The 27,835-nt window shown below is 44.3% G+C and overlaps 1 protein-coding gene across 1 annotated transcript in view; it reads left to right on the top strand.

The window, feature by feature from the left end:
• PEX14 (peroxisomal biogenesis factor 14) overlaps nt 1–27,835 on the top strand; it is a 272,999-nt gene that overhangs the window by 137,652 nt on the left and 107,512 nt on the right. The window contains exon 3 of the mRNA XM_073603474.1: nt 6,546–6,630. Within this exon, the coding sequence (XP_073459575.1) occupies nt 6,546–6,630 (85 nt within the window). The remainder of the gene's footprint in view (nt 1–6,545; nt 6,631–27,835) is intronic.

Below are 27,835 nucleotides of genomic sequence, written 5' to 3'. Positions count from 1 at the left end.
CTCGGGCGAAAGCGTCGGCATTGCAAGCAAGGGAAACCATCCGGAAATGATGTTCCTCGCCGCGGCGAGGTAGGACGGAAGTCCAGCTGGAGAAGTTCAAAAAAAGGTACAAAATGACCTTTGTAAAAAACAAAAACAAAAAAACAAAAACCTCAAAAACAAGGGGGGATGCTCTATTTTTCAGACCTACTTTCATTGTAGCCTGGAACTCTGCTTTAAGCCAGACATAGATGGAGCCATTTTCTTTCCTGCAGCCTAGGAGTGCAGTTTATTCTACACTCCTGTGACCCGTTTTCAGCCAACAGCAGGCTAAAGTCAGCACTCAGCCGGTCCAGGCTCTGAAAAATTCCCGACCATATGCTCGGAGACCCACTCAGAAGCCTGGCTCAACCTCTCAACGATCCACCGAGAGCCTGAGCCAGTTCCTCCCACCCCCTCCACAGCCCAGCGCTCCGGGGAGCACCGGAGGGGTAGAGCCGAGAACTGGAGTCTGACCGTCACGGCTCTTTGCTCAGAGTGGAGGGGAGAACGGAGCGATCAACTGTGTTTGATCACTCAGTTTTCCCTGCAGAGCCGGCGGTGGGACAGCTGAAGCATCAGATCGATGCTGCATCCACCTAGAAGAGTATGAATGTTTTGTTTTTTGTGTTTTTTTTTTTTTTTACTTAGTCCGTATTTCTCTTTTGAAGTCTTGGAGAAAGCTGCTGAAAGTTCATAAAAGCTTGCTGTTCACACTGTGAGGGCTTATTTGAACTCCTTCTTAAAGCGGAGCTCCACTCAAAAGGGGAAGCTCCACTTGTTTGTACCCTACCCCCCCCCCCCACACACACACACACACACACACACACACACACCACTGCCACATTTGCCACTTTTTGGGGGGGAACGGGTATCTGGTTTTGACAGGTACCCGTTTCCATTGCTAGCTCAGATCGCAGTGGCCCCCCCTCCTTCCCTGCAGTCTTCTGGGACACATCACAGTTCCCAGAAGATGGCGGGAACCATTCGGAAAGCACAGCGGCACTCGCACATGTGCAGTAGGAAACAGGCTGTGAAGCCACAAGGCTTCCTGTTTCCCTTACTAGAGCTGCCAGCGCCTGGACCCCAAAGCCGATTTGAAGAATTGGCTCAGGTGAGGACATCGCTGGATTCCTGGACAGGTCAGTGTCCTTATTAAAAATCAGCAGCTACAGTATTTGTAGCTGCTGACATAGATTTTTTTTTTTTTTTCTGAAAGAGCCTAGAACGCCTCTTTAACATTTGCCAGCATGGTTCTCTGTGCCAGGTATACTCTAATAAACTTCTTCCCCTTTGAGAAGGGAACACTACGTGTGGCTGCTGGCTCTCATTCCCGGATGTCACTGAAAGAGTCGTTCCTGATCGTGTGATCCTCGTATTTGCTATGGCAAAGTGGTGTCTTCCTTGATCACAATGAAACCTTCAGGTTGGAGTGTTCCTGTGCCATGCCATCTATTTAATAGTGTAACTGTCAGATACATTTACATTATGAAAAAAAAAAAAATTATATATACTGTGTGTGTGTGTGTGTGTGTGTGTGTGTGTGTGTGTGTGTGTGTGTGTGTGTGTGTGTGTGTGTGTGTGTGTGTGTGTGTGTGTGTGTGTATATATATATATATATATATTATAAAAAATGTTTGGCTTTATTTAACTTATAATAAAAACAGAGCAGTTTTCTTTTTCATTAAAACAGAACTTCACATAAAAACCTGCTAAAATAAAAATTAAAAATCCTTTAAGAAAAAAAAAAAATTGCCTGGTAGTCATTAAATATTAGAATGGCCATAACCTGGACACCGTTTTACTTTTATTATGTTTATTGACATTTGAAGGATATCTAAAGCTTTCAGCAGATGTGTGTTTAATTTGCTTGGAGTTCTGCTTTAAGATTCTCCGCTCTCCTTTCTCACTTCTTTCCATCTCTTCTTCGTCTCCTCGCGGCTTCCTTCCCGCTCGCATGTAAATTCACTTATCATGCTTTTTTAAGATGCCTCCCCTCCTTCTACCTGACATCTAAATTGCTTTCAGTCACTTGCTCCTTCTCCTGTTTTCCCTTAAATGAATTACTAATGACATCTAGCTCAATCATCCCCTCACTGCAGGCACTTTGAGAGTAATGTGCCCCATCCGAACCTTTTAACCTATTACTGAACGTATTTCCCAATTGAATCAGCTCCACCACAGGTGTAATAACTAATCATTTGACATACACCTGCTCTGATGTACTTAGCGCTCGGGATCTGTGTTGGATGGCGGTAATTTCCTGTTTATTGCGTTGTCCGATGGATCCGTTGTGCCTACGTTTGCCGTGATTAGCGTATTTAGAGAAACAAGAGATGTTAAGGCGAGGGCCGCGTCATGGTGGACCCTGGGCAAGCCGTTGGATGCCAAGCTATAATGTAACCATTTTCTCTCCAAGGTAACTTAAAAAAAAATGCCCATCACTAGTGGGCCTACGCAAAGTGTCTGCGTATACCGTAATAATGTGTAATTAGTGTGCCTATTGCAATGTATATAGTTTTAGGTACTGGACATTGCTACCATGTGAATGCTTGACCCCTCGCGCTTGTGGCTGTTACGGTCAATTACAAGGTTCTGTGCATTGATGTTGATATAGAAGTTCAGGACCGGGCAGACAGTGCTTGAAATCAGGAAGTTCAAGGTCCAGGGTCACAGTTCAGGTCACCCCTGACCTCGTCACCTGAAGAATCACTGTCAGACTTAGCACAGTGGCTTAGCAGATAGCATCCTGGTCGGGATTCAAACCAGTGACCCTAGTGCTGCACATCTGCCTTGCAGCACTAGAGTCATTGGTTTGAATCCCGACCAGGATGCTATCCGCATGGCGTTTGCATTCTCTGTGTGCTTGTGCTTTCCTCCCACACTCCAAATACATGCCAGTAGGTTATTTAGCTCAGGTGAGGCTCCCAAGATGGCTCAACTCTTCAAGAGCAACTGCAGTCTGCTCACATAATTTGTAATAAAAACATCTTTGCCATTCTGAAGCTTCCCTCCAACCACTTTGCATATTATTTTATATATACTGTGATTCTGTACTTGCCAAATATGCTGCAGAATCTCCCTCCACTGAGTCTGGCTGCAGCCATTTTAACTGTGGGCAGCCGAAGCTGCTGCCTGTTCACTTCCTAGATTTATGCAGACTCACAGTGGCACGCCTCCAGCTCTGCAGCTTTCATTGGCCCTCTTATGACTCACCCCCCCCTCCCTTCCTGGCAAGCTCTCACGAGAGTGAGAGAGAGAGCTGTTCATGATGTCATAGTCCTAGGCTAATGACCAGACAAGAAACAGGAAGTGGGCTGTATAAGGTATTTACTGGCAGAAAAAAAATGTTTTACTATCCAAAGTTAAAACAACAACAAGGGGAGAAGAGTTTATAGATGGAAAGATGAAAAAATGACTGTAGGTTCGCTTTAGCTTTAACCACTTTTAGTCCCTATTGAGAATTGCAAATTAAAAAGTGAATAATAAAAACAATTTAGACGGTATACTAAAGCGGAACTTCACCCTAAAAGGGAAGTTCAGCTTTACCACCTCCAACCCCCCCCCCCCCCCCCACTTTTGAAGTTTTTTTTTTTTGGGGGGGGGGGGGGTTCCTAAGTTTAGCAGGTACCCGCTCCTGTTCCCTCTTCTAGTCCTAGTGCACTCCGATTTTTTGCTATGTCCTGACATGATTGACCTCTTCTTCCATCTGGAGAAACCCCTTTACAACCACCCCAACACATACTTTATGTGCCGTGGCAAAAGGGCGAGCTTTAACGCCAACAAGTCGCAGAAATGCTTCACTGGGCGGCTATTGTTTACATGCTGAGAGCGTTGTCACTACACACTCTCAGCACAAAGACCAAACTATTGAACACAGCTCTTGGTGTGGAGTACAGAGCGGTAGTCAACGGGACCAGGATCCGATCATGTGACCACTGGGACAATGGTCATATGATCGCCGATCCATTCCGGCCCGTGGGTGTTCTGAAATATTTAACGGGGCAGGAGGGAAGGGGGTTCACTAGTTTATTTCGGATTCCTTAACCAACCCCTCAGAGGCTTCTAATACATTAATGAAGGCCGTCCATCCAGATTGGTTGGGCCTCGGTCTAAACTTGGGAACCCCTACTTGGACCCCGCACTGTGGAGATGGCTTGTAATGTTAAGACACAGCTTATAGCGGATAGATCATGTATTGTTTTCTGGATGGTATCAGCAGTTCACTGTTTTTTTATATATTACCTGGAGTTGCTGTTTAGAGTAAAACTCCGGCCCAAACTTTTTTTTTTTTAAGAGTTGGGCATGGATAAAATGTTATTCGGTGTCGGTGGGTAGCTTTATTTCAACATCTCTTGTTGACCTAAGTGGCAGTCACCAGTCTCCATGATGGATTATGGGTAGTAGTTATAACTTTATTATGTATTTATTACAGGTACTTATTAGACATCTGCGGTTCGTTTCATTCCGAATTAATATTCGGACACATTTTTCGTAATTAGGATATATCCGAATACCCGAATTACAATATAAACAAATTTTACCGAATGCTCCGTATAACGAAACGAAATTTGTCCGAATTTCGGAACTTCAGACTGGAATTCGAATCGAATTTTACATCGAACTTCAGTCGATTTCTAACTTTACACACATGTTGCTGAATTTAAAGACTGTGTGTGTTTATTAGAGTACCATTTGGAAATAATGCTGTTCACCAAAGGTGGTTTAAAGAGTCATTGTAATCATTTGGTGAAGATTTTTCTTTTGTTTGTTCACTTTGCCACATTGGAACCAAAATAAATCTAAAGTTCGACTGATTTTATGTTATTTAATTGAAAAAAAAACCCAGTAAATTAGAAAAATTCTGAATATGAATTGAACGAATCAACCGAATTTAACAAAACTAAATACCTAGATTAACAAATTGAAACAAAACCTATTTTTTTTTTGTTATGCACAAGTCTAGTACTTGTATAGTAGCGCTTTGTATATATATTATATATTCACATCAGTCCCTGCCCTCAAGGAGCTTACAATCGAAGGTCCCTAACTCACATCCATACATACAGATAGTAGGGCCAATTTAAACAGCAGCCAATACCTGTAGGTACTGTAAATATCTGCTAAACGTGCACCGTTTAGGTTTATCGGCGTATAACACGCACTTTTTTCCCCTTAAAATCAGGGGAAAATCGCGGGTGCGTGTTATACGCCGATCCCCTGCGATCCTGAGCTTCAAAATCGCCGACCGCGATTTGAAAATGGCACAGCCGGCGCCGAATTACACAGAGCCGGTTCTCGGCCACTTTCGGCTTCACTCGAGCGCCGCCCGAACCTAGCCGAGTGTACTCGGCTAGGTTCGGATAGCTCCGCTGACAGCCACGCCCATCCCGGGCGGGACTACGAGTGGAGCCGAAAGGGAACGAGAGGACCGGCTCTGTGTATTTCGGCGCCGGCGGCGCCATTTTCAAATCGCGTTTTTGAAGCTCAGGATCACAGGGGATCACAGGATCGCAGGGGAGCGGCGCCATTTGCAAACTGTGAGCTGCATGGCTGCACTGGGGCAAGGCTGCACTGGGATAAGGCTGCAATGGACACTGGGGAAGGCTGCACTGACATGGCTGCACTGGGGCAAGGCTGCACTGAGAAGGCTGCAATGATGGGCATTTAAATGTAAGTTTTTTTTCCCTTAAACTTCCCTCCTAAAGTTTTTTTTTTCCTTAAAATTCCCTCCTAAACTTGGGGTGCGTGTTATACGCCGGTGCGTGTTATACGCCGATAAATACGGTATTTACTATATATGCAGCTGATGATGTCACCAGCGCATGAGCCACCCAGGCCGTTCTTTCAGAGTCCAGTGCCGTAAATGACGGCTCCCCCCGCGCAAGCGCTGGAGTGATGTCATCGCAGCTCCGGCCAGTCACACAGCCGGAGTCCGCGGACCCAGAAGAAGGACCGGGCGAAGATGGAGGCGGCCTCCAGTGATGAGCTCGCATTGCTGGAATGCTTCGCTTTCAGGTAAGTTTCACATAATGTGCTAGTATGTGATGCATACTAGCACATTGTGCCTTTACCTTGCTGGTCTGGAAAAAAAAAAACCCAGTGATTTACAACCTGCTTTAACATACCAGCATGTCTTTGAAGTGTGGGAGGAAACCCACACAGGGAGAACATGGAAATTCCAGGCAGGTAGTGTCATGGTCGGGATTTGAACCTACAACCCCAGTGCTGCCAGGCAAGACATGCTAACCACTTCGCCACTGTGCTGCCCAGTATACTGTGTTTTTTGCTGTGTGGTTAATTTCAGAAGATGGACCTACCCACAACTGGAATGACTTTATTCAGAATGGTTTTACCTTTTTTTGAGTCTACAAAGTGCTTGTTTGATCGCTCCATGGGTCCTCCAGAAAGTCATAGAACTTACTGATGGAGGGACAAGTATAAAAAATTGATTTGCACTTCTACATGTAAGAAATGTCACTTGTGTGTTTAATGATTCTGACAAATGCTAACCTCTGTTTTTGCAGATTGCGACTGCAGTGAAGTTTCTGCAGAACCCCCGAGTGCGCCAGAGCCCCGTTGCCACCCGGAAGGACTTTTTAAAGAGGAAAGGTAGGAATTTCCCTGTTCCATAGCTCCCAACTGTCCCTGATTTGGAGGGACTGTCCCTGATTTGGAGCAATGTCCCTCTGTCCCTCATTCCACCTCCTTTGTCCCTCATTTTGGTCTGATCTATATAGATGTACTGTATATAAAATGCACTTTTTATCTATCAAAAAGTGTTTTCTAGCGCTAAACCTTTCATCCAATTTCTAAATTGCTGCATTTGTAAATTCCAAAAGCCAATATAAAGGAATAGTAGTGGTAAAAAAAAAGCACTTGTGGGTTTAACAAATCTTGTTTTTTTTTTTTTGTACAATTCTCCATTAAGGGGGCGTGGCAGGGGGTGTGTCCTATGCCTGCATACTTTTGCTAATAGGTGTCCCTCATTCTCATCTCAAAAAGTTGGGAGGTATGCTGTTTTGGTCTCGGCCGTTAGGGAGACGTTGGTTAATGTATGCACAATCCTCTTCATAGAGTGCTGTTATTGCTACGAGTGGTGTGTGTGTTTACACTGCTGCTCCATGGGTAGCCTAGGACCCCCTGATGGGAAATGATTCGCACTTAGCGATACAGGGGAAAAGGAGGTAATGAGCGGCATTTGCCAGTTAGTCGCCTTTGTAAAATGTTGTAATAATGGGCTTATTAATTCACTAAACTCTTGCAGAAAAACGGTGCCCTCGCTGATTGCAGCCAATTGGCATCTCTTTGAACCTTCTGATCCTTTCAGAAATCTGGTGTGGGGGAAATATGGATGTTTTCGTTTTCCTGATTTCCAGTGCGCATACAAAATTATAGCTGATGCCTACAACCAGAAGCAAGTAATAGGGTGTCATAGGGCTATCTCATTGGGGGTGTAGAAGCAATCAAAGCAGGCCAAAATCAGCCTGATAGATTGACTATTTCTTCAAGAACAATTGGCCTGGAGTGTGCTGTTTAACCACCTCAATACCGGGCATTTTCACCCCCTTCCTGCCCAGGCCATTTTTCAGCTTTCAGCGCTGTCACACTTAGAATGACAATTGCGCAGTCATACGACACTGTACCCAAACTAAATTGTTATCTTTTTTTTTCCCCACAAATAGAACTTTCTTTTGGTGGTATTTGATCACCTCTACGGTTCTTATTTTTTGCGCTATAAACAAAAGAAGAGTGACAAGTTTGAAAAAAAAAAAAAACACTACTTTTTACTTTTTGCTATAATAAATATCCAATTTTTTTTTCTTTAAAACAAATTTTTTCCTGATATATGTATTCTTCTACATATTTTTGGTAAAAGAAAAATCGCAATAAGCGTATATTGATTGGTTTGCGCAAAAGTTATAGCGTCTACAAAATACGGGATAGATTTATAGCATTTTTATTATTATTATTATTTTTTTTTTTTTACTAGTAATGGCGGCGATCTGCGATTTTTTTATCGTGACTGCGATATTGCGGCGGACACATCGGACACTTTTGACACATTATTGGGACCGTTCACATGTATACAGCGATCAGTGCTATAGAAATGCTTTGATTACTGTATAAATGTGACTGGCAGGGAAGGGGTTAGTGCTAGGGGGTGATCGAGGGGTTAATTATGTTCCTAGGGAGTGATTCTAACTGTAGGGGGAGGGGACTCACAAGGGGAGGAGACCGATCGGTGTTCCTCTGTACTGGGAACACACCATCGGTCTCCTCTCACCTAACAGGACGTGGATCTGTGTGTTTACACACACAGATCCGCGGTCCTGCTGTGTTACCAGGCAATCGCGGGTGCCCAGCGGACATTGCAGGCTCCGGGCACGTGTCTTGGGTGCCCAGTGACACGGCAGGCGCATGCGATTGCCGTCGGCGGCGCGCGCCCCCTGGTGGACCGGGAAAGCGAGGGCGTCGTACGACGCCCTCCTGCAACGAGAGCTGTGCCGCCTGGTGGTGGTCGGCAAGCAGTTAAAGCCAGCCATAGACTGAGTGATTTTCTTTCTTGCAAACACTTTTAGTTTTGATGGGGAAATTCCTCCCACTGGGCTATTGTGTTCTCCGCGCAGGGGTCTGGGGGGGGAATATTAGTCGATATTACCTTAAAGGGAAGTATGGGATTTTTATGTCCTCTGGCTCCTTGGTGGCATCTCATATATAATGACTCTCCTAAACCTTATATTGATTTCTCTATCCCTGATCTGCTTGTGTTTTGAAGGAGAGCCCTTTGTATTTAATAAACCTTTTGTTGCCCTTTTTATTACCTGTATAAATTTTGCAATGTCAGGGATGTCTTCCTAAGACTGCATTCACACCTGAGCGTTTTCAGCTCGTAAAACGCTCCTTTCAAAAGTTCCAAATTGCCCAACAAGCAAAATCCCATTCATTTAAATGGCCCCTCTTCACATCTGAGCGTTGTGTCGCCTAAAGCAAAACACCTGAAGCTCAAAAAAGTACACAAGCTTCTTTTTAGGCAGATTACAGGCGGTTTTCTGCTTTTTACATTGGTGACCTTTTTGATCTGTACAAAAAGCGCGGCAAAATCGCGTGACTTTCCGCCTGAAAACGATACGCTCAGGTGTGAATGCAAGCTAAGAATCTGTTTCCTACCTATCCTGATCAGTGGGTAATACCATGTCCCCCATTGCACTTTATCTGGCTTGGTGTGCTGTACAAAGGTGGTCTTATCTACGCCATATGCTTGCAATTTTTTTTTAGAAGACATTGAAGTTCTATTGAAGTTGCCCTGGGACTGAAGCTATTGCTAGATTTAAGCCGGCCATACACGGTGCAAATTTCTTTCCTGCAACCGTGGGTTGCAGGAAAGAGATTTGCTAGATTTCCTCCTTCAACACAGTCGGTGTTGACAGGTTTATACCTCCTGTCGAGACATTGTATTCTTTCCGCAGGCGGGTGGGGGAAGCCATGCCTGCCGGGAGAACACAGTGATTATTGTTATAGAGCGAGAGAGGAGCGGCGCCTTAAAAGTAAGATCCACTGACATTTTGGTGAGATATAATGTGCATGGCATAAGTAGCTTGGGTCTCCTGTAGTCCAGCTGGGTAGCGGTGGTGGTCAACAGTTCCCGGCACCTCCAGTGTTTCCCGAGCCTCCGAGGCTGAAGATGGTCACATAACAAGCTCGTCAGCGGTGATGGATGGGAGGCGTGGTCCAGCTCGCGTTCGGAGCATGCATGCTCCTTCTGCGGGCATATTGATATGCCTGATGAATAGGGGTGCAACGGATCAAAAAACTCACGGTTTGGATTGTTACTCGGATCAGGAGTCACGGTTCGGATCATTTTCGGATCAACAAAAAAAAAAATCTCCCCCACTGTAATATCCACAATCTCCCTATTGTCAGAGTATTGTCGGGGCATTGCAGAGTATTGTCGGGGCATTGCAGAGTGTTGTCGGGGCATTGCAGAGTGTTGTCGGGGCATTGCAGAGTATTGGCACTGCTGCCATCCGATCTCTCCCCTCCACTGTACAGATCAGTACACAGAGGGGAGAGATCACGTGCTAAACGGCCGCCGGGTGTACCAAGATGGCCGTCGCTCCGGAGCTAGGCCAAAGCCGCGGCCTTTCCTATGGCTGAGGTCACAGAGCGCTCCGCGGATCGCGGGTGTCCCATACGGATCAACCTCTGCGGATCGGATCACGGATCGATGACGATCCGTTGCACCCCTACTGATGAAGGAGCACGCATGCTCCGACGCGAGCTCAACCATGCCTCCCATCCATCACCGCTGATGAGCTTGTTATGTGCCTGTCTTCAGCCTCGGAGGCTCTGGGAACCACTGGAGGTGCCGGGAGCTGCTGACCACCACCGCTACCCAGCTGGACTACAGGAGCCCAAACTACTTATGCCATGCATGTTATTTCTCACCAATAAGGGTGAGCTCTGGCGTGTTCGCACACTCCACGTGCAGAGCCCGCCAGGAAGTCGGCACGGCGCTGCGCTAATCACAGGCAGTGAGACATTTTACCGATTTGCGGCTGCAGAGATTGGGAAATGTCTCACTGCCTGTGATTAGTGCAGCGCTGTGCCGACTTCCTGGCGGGCTCTGCGTGTGGGCTGTGCGAACACGCCGGAGCTCATCCTTGCTCACCAACATGTGAGTTGATCTTACTTTTATTAAACATTGAATTTTAACTGACATACTGCACTCAGAGTGGTGCCGCTCCTCTCTCTCTCTCTCTCTCACCCATATTCACAGAGTCGCTTTTGCTCTCTACAGCTGGCTGTCCACACTGATACAGACCAGAACCCCTAAACCCTGGTCTGGTCTTAGCAGTAAATGAACTTTGCCTACTGGCACACCTGGACCTTGGAACTATTTCCATTTCGCACTAGCTGCGTTTCTAGCGCTCCATCTTTTTTAAAATTTTGATTATTGCTATACCAGCCATTACATACATAATTGCATATAAAATCCGGCAGGCTGGTTGTACCCAAGTTGATCAATCAACTTAGTACATTCAGCCTGTCCATACATGGTTCGAATCTTGGTTGGTTCCTGCTGAACCGGCCAAGATTCGAATGGTCTGTGGCCGACCTTAGGCTCTATTGTGCACAATAGGAAAGTGACTGAAAAGAAAGGTTCCTGGTGGTTCTCTTGGATTCCATCAGTATGTCTTTCACTAGCACCAATCACTGTTTGGTACTGACCTCCAAATACTATAGTCATTTGAAGCCTCCGTAGATGGTGCTTTCCCTGGACATTGTGTGCTTAAAGTGTAAGTAAAACCCTCCTATCGTTTTCAGCCAAGGAAGCTGCCATCTTAGCCTCTGTTTAATCTACAACTGCCATGATGCTGCACATGTGATCAGTTATGACACCAGCCATTGGATGGTTTGACAGTTTGATTGACAGCACAACCAATCGGAGTGTTACATTTCCGTCACGTGCCGGAAATGAAACTGTTTTATGGATGGGTTTACTTCTGCTTTAACTATCTTCTCTTTTGCCTGTTGATTTGGAAGTGCGTTTTAAGCCTCCATAGTTGGATTGAAATTTACCCAGTTCAGCAGAAAGCGTCTGAATTTGAATCTTCCACTTCAGTATAACCAGCCTGTTTTTTTTTTTTTTTTTTTCCTGTTCGATCACTGCCAGCGGCTATAGCCGCAAACCGTGATCATTGTATTCTGCAGGCTGGGAAACCTCCCGCTTTCAGAATACAGCTCCACGGGAGGGATTCCCCTCATCAACACTGTCTGTGATTTTCAACCCGTGGTTGAAGGAAAGGAATTTGCCGTAGTGTGCACCGCTGGCTGCTGTTATCGGGGCAAACTGGATATCTGTTTTCTGGTAAGTCCACGAGGACACACTCATACCTCCCAATGCCTAGTACACACGATCAGAAAATCGGGCAAAGAATAGCGCTTTCAAATCAATCGTACAATAATCTGATCGTTAGTACACAGCTTTCAAGAGCCGATAATGGCAGTTCATCTGAAATTATCAGAAGGGACAAACAATTTTTTTTTTTTTCCGTACAATACCAGAACAAATGACAAAAAAAAAAATCATAAGCGCAAGACCGCGCATGCTCAGAAACGAAAAAATGCATTACAATACAGTACAACACAAGACACCACTTCCGAAGTTGTATTCTGTGGTACGAGGATTTTCATAAGGTAAGTAACCTCTTCATTTTCCATATGAGCCTAGCATGCAACAAAGGATGGGCGATCGTTCGTCCGATATTCTCATCGTATGTTCTAGGCTTTAGACATTATTCCTCAGGGCAGTAATACATACACATGGTTATACAGAGGATGCCTTCATTCCTGTCACTGTCATTGATTCTATTTCTGAATTGGCTCCCTGTAATTACCTGCACAGCAGGACTCCGACTGGAAGAAGGAGGGATTGTTTTGTTGGCTTATCAGGCTCACTTTATTGCACCTTGTTCTCCGTCTAATACTGAAAGCTTGCTAACAGGAGCAACTTGAGTACATTAATGACCATATCAGTGCGATAATGCTCCTTCTATATCCAGTGAGCAGCTGTATTGCTTTAGTGAGGGTTCATGCTTTTTGTGATCCGGGAACCCTGCGAATCCACTGCAGGTTCCCGCATCGCACCCGACTCGCACGGCAGTTCACACTGCCATATGCGAACTGCGGGGAGTGTCAATACATTGTTAATGACACCCCCATTTCAGCTCGCATATCGCACTGCGAACTGTCAGTTCGGACATGAATCGGATCGCATAGGTGTGAACACCCATGCAATCCAATTCTGGTGCTGACCAAAAAAATATTCCTATGCGAGTATAGTCTGAATGTCATGCAATTTCATGGACATCGCGTGTGATGTGCGGTGCGAATCGCATGCGATATCGCCCCACGCAGCAGTGTGAACCGGCACTTACTGAATATGAAACATGAGAAATCACCAACCAGACTATGCTATCTATCAGCTTATTTATGCCATCTATGTGGCAAGCAGTTCTGGATCACAAGGTTGTTTGAACACATTTACAAATCATTTAGCAGGTAGAAGAGTGACAAGGGTCTCACTTTAAACTGAAAACATCCCTCCACGGCTTGCCCAGCGGGCATGCCAGCGACCAGGAGACCTAAACAAAGCTGGAATCGGCTTTCAACGGTTCTTGGATCTCGGGATTAATGGGAGAGCACCCCATCACTCCGAGCTCGCACGCAGAAGTGAACGCATACGTAAGTCGCACCCGCAAATGTAAACCGTGTTCAAACCGCACATGAGCTATCCCCTTGATCGTTAGAGCGAGAACGATAATTCTAGCACTAGACCTCCTCTGTAACTCTAATCAAGTAACCTGTAGACATATTTAAAGTGTTGCTTTTTAAGTACCGTAGTTTGTTGCCATTCCACAATTGTGTGGAATTTTAAAGCGTGACATGTTTGGTATCTATTTACTCGGCATAACATCATTCACATGATACAAAAAAATTGGACTAACTTTTTAATTTTTTTTTTTTATTCATTTAAGTGTATTTCTTCCAAAAAAAAATTGCATTTGAAAGACCGCTGCGCAAATACAGTGTGACATAAAGTATTGCAACGATCGCCATTTTATTCTCTAGGGTCTCTGCTAAAAGAAAAAAAAGAATAGGTGGCTAGATAGAGAGAGAGATATTTTGGGGGTTCTAAGTAATTTTCTAGCAAAAAAATACATATTTTTAACTGGTAAGCAACAAGTGTCAGAAAAAGGCTTAGGCATGAAGGGGTTAAAAGTAGGCTAACTTGACTTGGTTTTAGGCCTGGTTCACACCTGTGCAGGTTGCAGTTTGCATATTCCAAGTGCATTTTGCGTTTTTTTTCAACACACGTTTTTGATCCATTGAAGTCTATGGAACCAAAAACCAGAAAAAAAAAGTCCCTGGCCCTTCCAATAAAAGGCCTAGATGTGAAACTACATCCATAGGAAACCATGTTAAATGGTCTGTAGTGTATCTCTGAAAAACTGAAAATGCACTAAAAAAATGTATAGGTGTGAACCAGGCCTTGGCCTCTATAAGTCCCTGTACAGCAGCACAGACTGAGCGAGGAAAAAGAGCAAGGAGCCGGTTTGTTATACTGCAGAGAACATGAGCTAAAAAGAGACCCACTGATAGAATAGGAGAGCAGAGTGACAGAGAAACAAGCTCACTAGTTTGCTGCTTCTCCTTTCACTGTCCAGTCACAGGCTGGATAGCTGAGGAAAGTTGAAAAATAGTACTGGATCCGTAAGGTTATCTTATTGGTATTCTTATCTTAAAGAGGTTCTTCAGTCATATAATAAAATAATAAAGGTCAGCCGCTACAAAAACTGTAGCGGCTGACTTTTAAAAATGAGACATTTCCCCATCCCAGCATCCAGCGCTGTCCTCACCCAGCCGTTTTCTTCACCAGGCTTCGGTCCCCGGCGATGGCATATTAACTGTGGGCAGCCAGCTGATCTGATTTGGTCTTTCAGCTTTCTGGGACCTGTGACATGTTCCAGAAGGCTGTGAGGGGAGGAGGGGGGTCGAATGTCCACTCTGACACAGCGATCTGACCGGAATTGGTACCCATTGGTAGCCGGTACCCATCCCCCCCCCCCCCCAAAAAAAAATGAAGTGCTAAAACTGGAGGAGGAGGAAGAGCGGAACTTCCACTTTTGGGTGAAATGGCGCTTTAAAGTACTGATATTAATATAAATAATCTGGTTCTACACCCCAGTAGGTCTCCACGGTCTCCTTAGCTTGTGGCATAATGTAACAAAAATGAAGTTCCAAATACAACGTTATCCCGATAAAAATCGGGGGGGGGGGGGGGGGACATACCCAAAGAGAAGGCAAGACGTTTTGCAAAACAAAAACACCTCCTTCATCAGGGCTCGATTAAAAACATTGTGGATAGACTAGAACCGCACCTTTTATTTCTACCAATGTGATTGCAAGCACAGGTCTTGTCCAGCAGCTGGTTTGGCTGACAAAACCGCAACGCGTAGGTTGTATCTGAACATTTTAGTGAGGTGGTGTGGCAGTTAAGTTTCCATTTCTGTTACACAACAGTCACAGGCTGGTGGAGGAACAAGACCTGTAATGGTTTCCTTAGACTAGGTTCAAATCTAATGCCGTGTACACACGATCGGACTTTCTGACAACAAAACCGTGGATTTTTGTTCGAAGGATGTTGGCTCCAACTTGTCTTGAATACACACACATGTTGGCCAACAAAGTGGTGACGTACAAAACGTACGTGATATCTCCATTACGAACAGTAGTTTTACAAGACTGAGCGCTTCCGGCTCGTACTTGATTCGGAGCAAGCATGGACTTTTGTCCGACGGACTTGTGTACACACGATTGGAAAGTCCGACAACAAACATTTGTTGGCGGAAAATTTGAGAACCTGCTAGCCAACATTTGTTGGCAGAAAGTCCGACAACAACAAAAGTTCAATGGAGCGTAGACACAGTCGGACTTTCCGCCAACAAGATCTCATCCAACATTTGTTGATGGAAAATCCGATCGTGTGTACAGGGCATAAGAGTGTCCCGATTGTGCACAAAATTGTGTGCTTTCTTGACACGCACATAAATGCACTGCCCTTTATCAAACGCGCAGCTGTGCTATTAAAGTGTTACTAAACCTACAACAGTAAAATCAGTCTGTATATACAGTAAAGTATGCTTGTTATACTCACTGTGGAACCTAAGGAGTTAATCTTCTGCATTGTGTAGAAAGGCTGTTGGATCCTGTCTTCTCTGATCCTCCACTTCTTCCACTGTCCCTAATCTATCTCCTGATTGTACACAGCCCTAGTAGGCACTCTGCACGTGCTCAGTTCGGTGTGTATTGCTAGAGAGTTTTTTTTCTTGGGAGAGTGCATGTGATCAGCACTGGGCCAATCAGCACTGTCCAGTCAGAAAGTCAGGGGAGATGCAGCCTCATAGGACAGTCAGAGGAGAATGAAAACTCCTCCTACAAGCCACTGATAGAAGTCACAAGACTGCTATATACTGCTGATGAGAAAAGGTATTATGCAAATTATATTTACTAAAATAATTGCACTTCCATGTTCTGTGTACTGTGGGAGAGCAGATATAGTGAATGCAGAGTCCTGGGTTCAGTAACATTTTCATTTGTTAAGTACACCCCCCCGCAAATGCTCGTATTTTCCTGCGTGGTACCCCAGTGCGATGCGTTTTTTGTTTGCGGCTCGTTTTTGGAAAACAGGAAATACTTTTACGCTTTTCTTGCATTCGTAATTGAAATGAATGAGCTGCCCTGCAGGTGACGAGTGGTAATGCGCTCACACTTGGTCGCACCCAAACCTTACCGCGCTCATAGAGAGAAATCGGGTCTCCTAGCCTGTCGGACAGGGCTATGCTGTGTGGCAGGGCTGTGTAAGTTTCAGAAACTGGATGGACAGGAATGCAAATGTTTTGGCTGTTTGCCTACAACTAAGAACGTGAAAACGCAAGAAAGTTGTGAGTCCATGTCGATCATCCTTCACGTTAATTTTTTTTTTTTTCTATAGATTGCGGCAGAAATTTTATTTTTTTTTGTTTTGTTTTTTCATTATTTCGCTCCAGTTCTGACACGGTCTGCACTCTTCTTGTAATTAAACACCTCTTTGTCATGAATGGAAACCTCGAGATTCCGTTGATCAGACCCTCATCAATTAGTGACAAAGTCGCCCTCGCAGACACTGGTTAAATGTCATCCTCTGCCGGCCGTACAGTACAGATGGAGAGAGAGCGAGCTGGAAAATCACCGTAAGGTCACCAAGCAGTCATGCTCGGGGTCAGGGAAAGTCTTCCTACGATTGGTCTAATTAGCGAGCAATTGATCTGACTTCACCGTGTGCTTTAATGTAAGCGTACATTGAGTGGCTCAAGTCGTAGCGTGATCTATACGGAGTATCGCTGTGGGCACATTACAGTCTTTTTTTCCTCATTAACTCTCATTTAAAGCTCATAGAGGGAAGGCAAAAAAAAAAAAAAAGAAGATAAGATAGATTTTTCTTGGCTTTCACACCGTCATACCTATTTACGATGTAACTGTCTGATCACGTTATCTGTACAATGCCACGGCCTAGTAGAAAAATCTATGCCTTCAATATTACCGCCTTTTACGTAACACCTTGGGCGTTGTTTATTAAACGTCAGCAGGAATGTTCTTCCTTACACAGAGCAAGCAATCAGATGTGTTCTGTGATTATTTAAAGTGGAATTCCAGCTTCATCCAACTAGACTTAAAGGGGATGTAAACCCTCGTGTTTTTTCACCTTAATGCATCCTATGCATTAAGGTAAAAACTTCTGTCTCTGACCAAAGCCGCCCCCATTTTACTCACCTAATTCCCGTAATTCCCATGGCGGAGATGAGCTCTTCCCCTCTGCCCATTGTCTCGGCTCTTGATTGGCTAGATTGATAGCAGCACAGCCATTGGCTCCTGTTGCTGTCGATCAAATCCAATGATATGGGCATCGGGGGGGGGGGGGATGGGCTGGGCCAAGTCCGGCATTCTGCGTATGGACGCAAATGCTGGACTCGGGAGCACGCCTGCAAGGTAACCCCCCGGGAGAACGCTTCTCCTAGGGGGTTATACGATGCGGGGAGGAGCTACCAGTGCCGCCAGGGGACCCCAGAAGTTGAGAATCGGGGCCACTCTATGCAAAACTAACTGCACAGTGGAGGTAAGTATGCCATGTTTGTTATTTAAAATAAAAAAAAAAACTTAACTTTACAATCACTTTAAAACCAGGGTCAGGACAAGGGGTGGGCAGGAGGGCCAGCTGCCCCAGGCACAGTGAAGTACACCTATTCTGTGGTATGTATCAACAGTGGTGGAGGGAGTCCTCAGCTGTCGCTGGAACAGAGCAAAGCCTTGGGGACAAGCTACACATGCTCAGTTTGTTGTGTATTGCTAGAGAGTTTTATTTTTTTCCTAGGAGAGTGCATGCGATCAGCACAGGCCAATCAGCACTGTCCAGACAGAGGGTCAGGGGTCTTGCAGCTTCATAGGACATTCAGAGGAGAATGAAAACTCCTCCTACAAGCTTTAACCAGACACTGTTATAAGTCATAAGATTGCTATATACTGCTAATAAGCAAAGGTATTTAGCAGTTTATATTTACTAAAATGATTACCTTTCCATCTTCTATGTACTGTGGGAGACCAGATATAGACAATGCAGGGTCCTGGGTTTAGTAACACTTTAAGGCCTCATGCTCACTGGTTTATTGTAAACCTGTCTTAAAATCTGTCTTAATTACTCACTTAATCTGCGTTTTTTTTTTTTTTAAACCAGTTTAGCAGCATTTTGGAGTTTGAAAGTTTTTTTGGAATTTTCCAAAAATATACATAAAAAAAAAAAAAAAAACCCCATACGAAAACGAAGAAAAGTCTACAATCCAACCAGTGACCCTGCAAGGTCTCGCAACAAAATAGAAAATGCCAGTGTATAAATATTAGAAAAAGACACAATTAACAGGTTATGCACTCCAGTTCCAGTTCAAATTGCATGATAAGTATAGGCAGCAGTTAAACAAATCTTAGTGGAGTGAAGTCTCCTTCTTTTTTTTTTTTTTTATAACAAACATGTCATACTTGCCTCCTCTGTGCAGTTGGTTTTGCACAGAGCGGCCCTGATCCCTCCCTTCTCGGGGTCCCTCTTTGCTGCTCCTGGCCCCTCCCTCCTATCGAGTGCCCCCAAAGCAAGGAGCTTGCTGTGGGGGCACCCGAGCCGAGTCACAGATCCCTGTGTTCATTCAGACACGGAGTCCTGACCTGGCCCCGCCCCCTCCCTCCCCTGATTGGCTAACTGACTTTGACAGCCGCGGGAGCCAGTGGCGCCGCTGCTGTGTCTTAGCCAATCAGGAGGAGAGTCTCAAACGGCTAAAACATTCGGGGACATCACTGGAGAGAGATGGGGCTCAGCCAAGTAATTAGGGGGTGCTACACACAGGTTTTTTTTATCTTAATGCATAGAATGCATTAAGATAAAAAACCCTTTGCCTTTACAATTCCTTTAATCGTCTGGATCTAGACAAGTCAAAGTAAGAGGGCTAGATGGCCATCTGCTCAGAGTTTATCAAACAATTTCATTTTTTTACGCAATTCAAAAGTAAGTCTATATACGATAGAGGGAATCATTATCACATTTTAGGCCATTGCAATATAGAAGGTAAAACCGACCCCTTTCCAAGACAGTAAGATTAGCTTTTTAATGTAAAAGTACACAATACATAGTAGGCGTTTTTGCATATTTGGAAAGGGGTAATTCCCAGGAGACAATTTTTTTGGATTGAGGACATTAGGAAGGCCCAACGTAGAAGAGATAAAGGAACCCACTTCCCTTCAAATCTCTTGGCGTTTAATTTCAGAATTTTAATTTTCTCTGGCCGTTGAAATGAATAAATGCTGAAGTGCTCACTGTGCCTAGCATTTAGGTGTATTTGGATGCGTTTTAGTGTTTTTTTATGCCCAAAAGCTCCTCTTCTGAAAGCAATTCTTCTGCATTCAGGAGAGGAACATATTACTGCCTCTAAACTCTGTTTCTCCCAAACTCTGGTAAAAGCCTATGTGTGCATGGAGACGTGGGCTTTTGGCGAAATTGTTATGCCCCGTACACACGGTCAGATTTTCCGATGGAAAATGTCCGATCGGAACGTGTTGTCGGAAATTCCGACCATGTGTGGGCTCCATCGGACATTTTCCATCGGATTTTCCGACACACAAAGTTGGAGAGCAGGAGATAAAATTTTCCGACAACAAAATCCGTTGTCGGAAATTCCGATCGTGTGTACACAAATCCGACGGACAAAGTGCCACGCATGCTCAGAATAAATAAAGAGATGAAAGCTATTGGCCACTGCCCCGTTTTTATAGTCCCGGCGTACGTGTTTTACGTCATCGCGTTTAGAACGATCGGATTTTCCGACAACTTTGTGTGACCGTGTGTATGCAAGACAAGTTTGAGCCAACATCCGTCGGAAAAAATCCTAGGATTTTGTTGTCGGAATGTCCGAACAAAGTCCGACCGTGTGTACGGGGCATTAGGTGGAGATAATTTTTCTAACTTGGTCGACATCCTGTGAGATGTTTACATAAAAAAAATACTGCAAATGCTCACTTTTACAGTGGAAGTGGGAGAGCTCTTGCCATAATGTACATGTATGCTGCATACTCACATATAACAGTGCACTTACCTTACGAGGTTGCACTCCTCCAGCACTGAGTGATCTTCACTGCCATCTTCTTTGCTACTTTTTTTTTTGCCAGGACCCTCAGCATCATCCCCAGCATCTGGCTCCATTTTAGACATCTTATAGATGCTAGTAAGGAGCCAGAGTGTACAAAAGTTTTATGAATGACACAAATATAAATTTTCACAAAGTCTGCTGCTTCAGTGTTTTTAGATCTTTTTGTCAGATGTTACTATGGTATACTGAAGTATATGAAGTATAATTACAAACATGTCAAAGGCTTTAATTGACAATTTGACATTTATGTTTATAAAAAAAAAAGGCAATGGCACAATAAGCTAGTATGCATCACATACTAGCACATTATGAAATACTCACCTTGGAAGGAAGCCTTCCAGCGCTGACATGTTCCCCCTGACTTTCTTTTGGGTTTGCAAACTTCGGTGCTGTAATTGGCCGGAGCCGCAATGACGGCACTCCCGCACCTGCGCGCGGGAGCCCTCGGTTCCGGCAGGAAGCTCTGAAGTTCCGGCAAGGTGTGCCAGACCTTCAGAGCGCATGCGCCAGTGATGTCACTGGCTGCATGCAGGGCGAATATCTCCTAAACAGTGCACGTTTAGGGGATATTCATTTTACCTACAAGTAAGCCTTATTATAGGCTTACCTATAGGTATAAATTACGAAGCTGGGTTTACAGCCGCTTTAAGTTTGTGCAAAGAGTCAGTATTTGCAGAGTTGACACTTCTTCTTCAAGGCCTCTGCAATTCTCCCTGGCATGCTGTCAATCAACTTCTGGGCCACATCCTGACTGGTGGCAGCCCATTCTTGCATAATCAATGCTTGGAGTTTGTCAAAATTTGTGGGGCTTTTTTTTGTTCACCCGCCTCTTGAGGATTGACCACAAGTTCTCAATGGGGTTAAGGTCTGGGGAGTTTCCTGGCCATGGACCCAAAATTTCCATGTTTTGTTCCCCATGCCACATATGCCTCGTTTCCACTGAGCGAATCGGTTCGGTTCGATACGGTGCGCTATTTTGGGTGTTTCCATTATGAAAGCGGCCCATACAACCGAACCGTACCGCTCCATTCAGGATCCTGCTTCAGATGTGGGGCCATAGAAAATGGAACGGTCCGGTTAGGGCGGAGCTATGATACATTCCACTGATTGGCTGACAGAAAACCCTCTGCTGTGCTATGCTGAGGCATTTTTTCTAAACCCTGTATGGCCCCTTGTGGTCCCACTTGCTGTGGAAACGCTCACCAGAATAGACCGGACCATTCTAGGCCATTCAAACTGTACCGACCCGAACCGATCCGCTCAGTGGAAACGAGGCATTAGTTATCTCTTTTGCCTTATGGAAAGGTGCTCCATCATGCTGGAAAAGGCATTGTTCCTCACCAAACTGTTCTTGGATGGTTGGGAGAAGTTGCTTTCGGAAGAGGTTTTTGTACCATTCTTTATTCATGGCTGTGTTCTTAGGCAAACGTGTGAGTGATCCCACTCCCTTGGCTGAGAAGCAACCCCACACATGAATGGTCTCAGGATGCTTTCCTGTTGACATGACACTGGACTGATGGTAGCGCTCACCTTTTTCTTCTCTGGACAAGGTTTCCTTCCGGATGCCCCAAACAATCAGAAAGGGGATTCATCAGAGAAAATGACTACCCCAGTCCTCAGAAGTCCAGTCCTTGTACCTTTTGCAGAATATCAGTCTGTCCCTGATGTTTTTCTTGGAGAGAAGTGGCTTCTTTGCTGCCCTTCTTGACACCAGGCCATCCTCCAAAAGTCTTCTCCTCGCTGTGCGTGCCGATGTCCTCACACCTGCCTGCTGCCATTCCTGAGCAAGCTCTGCACAGGTGGTGCCCCGATCCCGCAGCTGAATCTACTGTAGGAGATGGTCCTGGCACTTGCTGGACTTTCTTGGGCACCCTGAAGCTTTCTTCACAAATCCAGTGGAAATCTTTTTTTTATGGGACCAAGTTCATTTTCATGGCAAAGAGGAACTTTGCAATTAATTGCAATTCATCTGATAACTCTTCATAACATTCTGGAGCATATGCAAATTGCCATCATCAAAACTGAGGCAGTGTGGTCCTTCGGGGACATTTCCCTTTGTTTTCCATCCCAAAGACAAAACAGTAAGTTAGAGGCAATTCTTCCAAAGCGAGGGGAAATCCCCAACTCAGACAGTTGTAACCGGAACAGGTGTCCCTATTGGAAGGTTCATCATCACCTCCTGGTTTTGACAGCCCTGACATTTTAGGTTTAGCATAATTTTCTTATGACAACCCTGTAATTGTAGAATGTGCATCCTTTTTTTTTTTTGTCCAGACGACAATGGTCACCAGTGCAAATAGAAGGGTGAATCTCTTAAGTGATAGTCAGACAGTACAATCTGAGGGTTTTCACACCACACACTCGATAACTAAAAAAAAATAAAGTTTGTCCTGTACAAATGAAAGGCTATTTATTACCATTTGCTTCACTTTTTTTTTTTTTGGTAGCTTATAAGTCCTCCTTATTAGTCCTCCTAGTTACTATTTTTTTTTTAAAGGAACAAGGCAAGTAAAGGGTATGTTTGGGGTGTTGAAAGCCACAAAAAAGCTGTTGTTTTCGTAATGTCTTTTGTGGGATGTTACCGTGGTAACGTTATAGACTTCCAACGTCTCTGGAGAGTCATCCATTTTGTATCTCCCCTCCCTTCATACTTAATATTTCAGCTGCTCATAAAAAGCACCAGAAAGGGCAAGAGGAAATTATTTAAATTAAATAGAAAAAATGGTGATTAGTGCGGGTTACCAGTTTAACCCTTTTTTTTTTTTTTTGTCGCTGGCGAGGTTTGTGGTTCTTTTCTGGAGACGTCTTCCTTGGTATAATATGGCCTGAGAGTTAAAAGAACGGCTGTTTTTTTAAGGGAGGACTTGATTAAATAAGAATTGTTTACTGGTTATTCAAATTTTTTATATAAAGGGATTACTATTGATATAATTTCGACTCTTTGACGTCAATGACAACTGTCGTAGAAAGATAAAGATTGGCCTTATTGTGTTCACAATATGAGATTACAATGGAAACTGATGAACTTTGGTTCAGAGGTAAAGGGGCAATGCAATAAATTTGAAACCTATTTCACTTGCTGGTTGGTACCAGCAGACGTGAGTGGCTCCGGTGGATTTATTTCTCTCAAAGGCTCAAGGTTCAAGATGTCTCCAATGAATTTTAAGAGAACCTGTCACTTTGCCCTGAACCTTTTTAGAAGCCCAAAATGACCCACTTTTACCACCTTTTCCTGCCACTCCAGCGGAGCCACTGCAGATATCCAGGGTAAGGACTGTGGAGGAACAATGGCAAGATGGGTAAAAAAGGGTTGAGGGATGGACTTTACCTTGAATGATAAAACAATTGAGCAATACAGGAAGTCCCCGAGTTACGAACACAATAGGGGACTGTAGGTTTGTTCGTAAGTCTAAGTTCTTCGTAAGTCGCAACACTGCATTTGCAAGTGTAACGTCCGCCTGTGCATGGATGTGGGATGTTCTGGGCGCTTGTTATGTTATCTGGGGCTCTTCTGGCCATGCAGTACATGTTGTACTGCAGTATGGGATGTGTCCAGAGGTATCCAGGACCAGCGTGGAGCACAAGTGGCCGGCATTTGAGACCGTTCGTAAGTAGGAGTTGTTCGTAACTCGGGGACTGCCTGTATGGTGAAATTGGAAGCGAACTTCAGCTAAGGTCAAATTGGTAGTTTTTGCTGAAATCACTTTTTTAAATTTTTTTTCTTGATAATGAGGAGTAATGAGAGGTGTTACATTTCGTGAACCACAGACCACAATGCTGCAAGGGGTCCTCCCTGGTCATCTGGTTCAGAGAAGTGTTAGGGTAGTACTAAATCCTCAGCTTTTTTTTTTTTTTTTAAAGTGGTTCTAAAGCCTTTTTTTTTTTACCTTAATGCATTCCTTGCATTAAGGGGACGCTAATAATGTGTAAATACTTCAATAATAAATTAATAACTCCTAACAATAAAGTGCAAAGGTGAATAAGTAAACAACTGCCAGTACATACATCTGTGACACAGAAATAATAAAGTGCAATGTGCTTGAATGTGCAACACAATAGCAATGGACAAAAAAAAAACAAAAAACGAAAAGTCCTTTTTAGAAAACTTCTATGCCATGAATGTTCAATATGGTAAATTGCCGGAAACCATCACCAACATGAATGTAATAAAAACACCCAGAAGTGCTCAGTTGGATGTCCACTCACCAGAGGACTATGACCCCTTTAGCTAAAAAGAGGGTCAAATAGCGCTTGTGTAGTTCACTCTTTCAACCCCCTCTGGCACCTCTCAGGTGTTTTTTATACCTCTCCACCTTTCCACCATAGCACTGTAAAAAAAAGCGGAGAACCAACAGTGTGATACCGTTTATTAAAACAAAATAAGTTAAAGGAGAAGTCCAGCCTGAGCTCATTCGGCTGGGCTTTTCCTAAGGGTCACAGGAGTGCAATTCGTTTTGTGACCCGAAGCCAGGATGACGCGGTGCCTAGACTGATCTTGGTGACATCAGCAGAGAGCTGACTTCAGACCGCTCTCTGCTGATGTCACCAAGATCAGTCTAGGCACCGCGTCATCCTGGCTTCGGAAGTCTGGATCCGCCAGGTGCCTGGACTGATAGGTATCTCAGCCTCTCAGCGAGCCGCTATGAGCCTGAGACGGCCACTCCCCACCCCTCCATAGCTCAGCGCTCCAATGAGTGTGGAGGAGCAGAGCAGGGGAGCTGCTTACTGACAGACAGCAGCTCTCCGCTCTGGGATCTGTGAGAACCGAGCCATCGGCGATGTTCGGCGGCTCGGTTCTCAGTGAAGAGGCGACGGGGGACAGATGCAGCATCCACCTACGCAAGTATGACTGGGGAAGAAAAAAACCCAAACCCATACTTCTCTTTTAAAACCAAGAAATGGCTGCTTACATTACAAAGTCCCTGTCTCCCGGCACTAAGGATTGTCCATAGATTTGGCTGGAAACCGCCGCCACCTGGTATTGCGCTCAAGGGCCGGCGTGCGCGCCACTGCTGAATAGAGAAAAACAGAAGCCTGGGACCCAGATGTGACGTGACTGGAATACTACGCCTCAACGTACATTTTACTTGTTCAACGTAATCAGGAAGCTCCTTTTTTGTTTTAATAAACGGTATCGCGCTATTGGTTCTCCTCTTTTTTTGCGTTTGATGTGGTGCTATGGTGAGATGTAAAAAAGGGTTTAAATGAGTGAACTACACAAGCGCTATTTGACCCTCTTTTTAGCTAAAGCGGGTCATGGTCCTCTGGTGAGTCGACATCCAAATGAGCACTTCTGGGTGTTTTTATTCCATTCAAGTTGGTGATGGTTTCCCACGATTCACCGTATTGAACATTCATGATATAGAAGAAGTTTATGAACGGTTTTCTAAAAAGGACTTATCGTTTTTTTTTGTTTTGTTTTTTTTTGTCCATTCCTATTGTGTTACACATTCAAGCACATTGCACTTTATTATTTCTGTATCACAGATGTATGTATTGGCAATTGTTTACTTCTGCACCTTTGCACTTTATTGTTATGAGTTATTAATTTATTATTGAAGTATATACACTTTATTAGCGCTCCCTCACACATTTACTCACTATTCACAGTATAGGTACTCCTACACTATTGCGGAGCAGCTTCTAATTTTGCACTTTTAAATATTTTTCCCAAGTGTATTAGCGCAAGGTATTCCCAATTTATTCCTTGCATTAAGGTAAAAAAAAGTTTAGGCATCAGCATTGCTTCCCATGGGGGCCCTGGACAGAGAAGAGGAGCCAGGAGCACCGGCTGGGGACCCAAGTAGAGAAGATTTGTGGCAGGTCTGTGCAATTCCATTGCACAGAGCAGGAAAGTATAGAGACATTTGTTTTTTGTTTGTTTTTTTACCTTTACAATTGCTTTGAGTTGAGCACCATAATCTCCAGTAAACTGTATTTTAAAATGCTTACCCTTGCACTTACTTTGCAAGTTTCATTGCTGCTGGCTCCTGCTCTCTGCTTCCCTGAACCTATGGACTTCACAGGAGTTAACAGTGGACTGTGCAGTCTGGAGTCAGTCTATTAGCTTGGTGATGGGAGGGAGGATCCTTGCCGTAGGCTACGGGGCTGTGTGTTTCTATTGATGCCCACAGTGTAGGGAGACACAACTCTAGTCCCTGCATTTAAGGGTGGCTCCATAGGTTGCTGCGAGTGAAAGGAGCCCCCCTGAAATGGGAAACCTGGGGCAGCCGCCATGGCACCAGCTTAAACTAGACCACAGGCAAGTATTAAAGATAAAGTAGCTAAAGATAAATCGGCCACATGCATTCCAGGTGCTTCAAAACAACTCGCTGGGTTGAATGAAAAAAAAACTGCGGGTGTGTACCAGGCTTTAGTATAAAAGCCTGTTCCCTTCCAGTATGCTGCGGAGAAGGAGTCTTGCTCTCTGTGTGGAAGCAGTGGTCTTTCTGCAGAGGTCTTACACTCCCAGCTAAATCAGAGCTACAGTTCTCCAATCGGTAGGGATCATGAAGTTAAAAAAAAGGGGTTCAAGCCCAAATGAACATTCATCTTTAAATGCACTAAATAAATGACATGCCTCAAAACAAGCGCTGTTCAAAGTCTCTTTTTTTTTTGTTTGTTTTTTCTTTAAAGCAACCACAACTTGTAAATAAAAAAAACCTGTCCTCTGGCAGCATGCTGCAGAGAAAGACCCTCCCTCTTTCTGTGTAAACAGTGGTCCCTATGCAGAAGACTGTAAGGCCTCCCTGCTAAACCTGTAACAGTGTAACCAGTAAAATTTGTGCTTCCTACAGATTGGGGTGTGTTGGTCCTCTGCTGAGAGACCACTGTTTCCACACAAAGAGCAATGGTCTGTCTTTACAGCATGCTGGCAGGAGATAGGTTTTTCTATGCAGGCTGTGGCTGCTTTCTAAAGAAAGTGAACTGTAGGACTTTAAACACTTTTTTTTTTTTTTTTTTTTTTTTTATGTATCTGTAATTTTTTTGTATCTCTTTTAAATGGAAAGTTCAGTTGGACTTGAACTCCTGTTCTGCTTCATCCAACAGCTACATCTAAGCGTATTCTTGTACTTCCCAGTATTTTTTTTTTTTTACTGAAATGTCCTCTTTAAAGTTGTGTGTTCTCAGTCTGTTTTATTGTTTCTCTGTTTTGCCGGTTTTAGTCCCATTATTTTTCATGATATCAGTTTTGCTGGGTTTTCTTTCCTCCTAGGCAGCTCTGCAGGGAACAATACATTATAAAAGCTTTGTGATTTCAGCAGCTGGGTGAAAAACGTCAACACAAACCTAAAAGCCATGTTGATTACCCGGAGTAACTCGAGACCAGGAGCTATGGCTGCCAAGCCCTCGTCAGCACCAGTTTTTTTTTTTTTTTTTTCCCTACAATATTATAAGAGCTTGGCAATGCCAGAATGTAAAGCTGCTCGCTTCTTTCTCTGATATAGGAGAAATCTTTTTATGTTTGTCCTGCAGAGAGGTAAAAGGTACCCATAAAGTTTTGTCTGGTAAGCATTGAAACTGAAGCG

This window comes from Aquarana catesbeiana, linkage group LG10 (assembly GCF_042186555.1).
Source record: "Aquarana catesbeiana isolate 2022-GZ linkage group LG10, ASM4218655v1, whole genome shotgun sequence".
Classification (NCBI taxonomy): domain Eukaryota; kingdom Metazoa; phylum Chordata; class Amphibia; order Anura; family Ranidae; genus Aquarana; species Aquarana catesbeiana.
The sequence above is the reverse complement of the archived record's forward strand: the minus strand, read 5'-3'. Positions and strand labels throughout refer to the sequence as shown.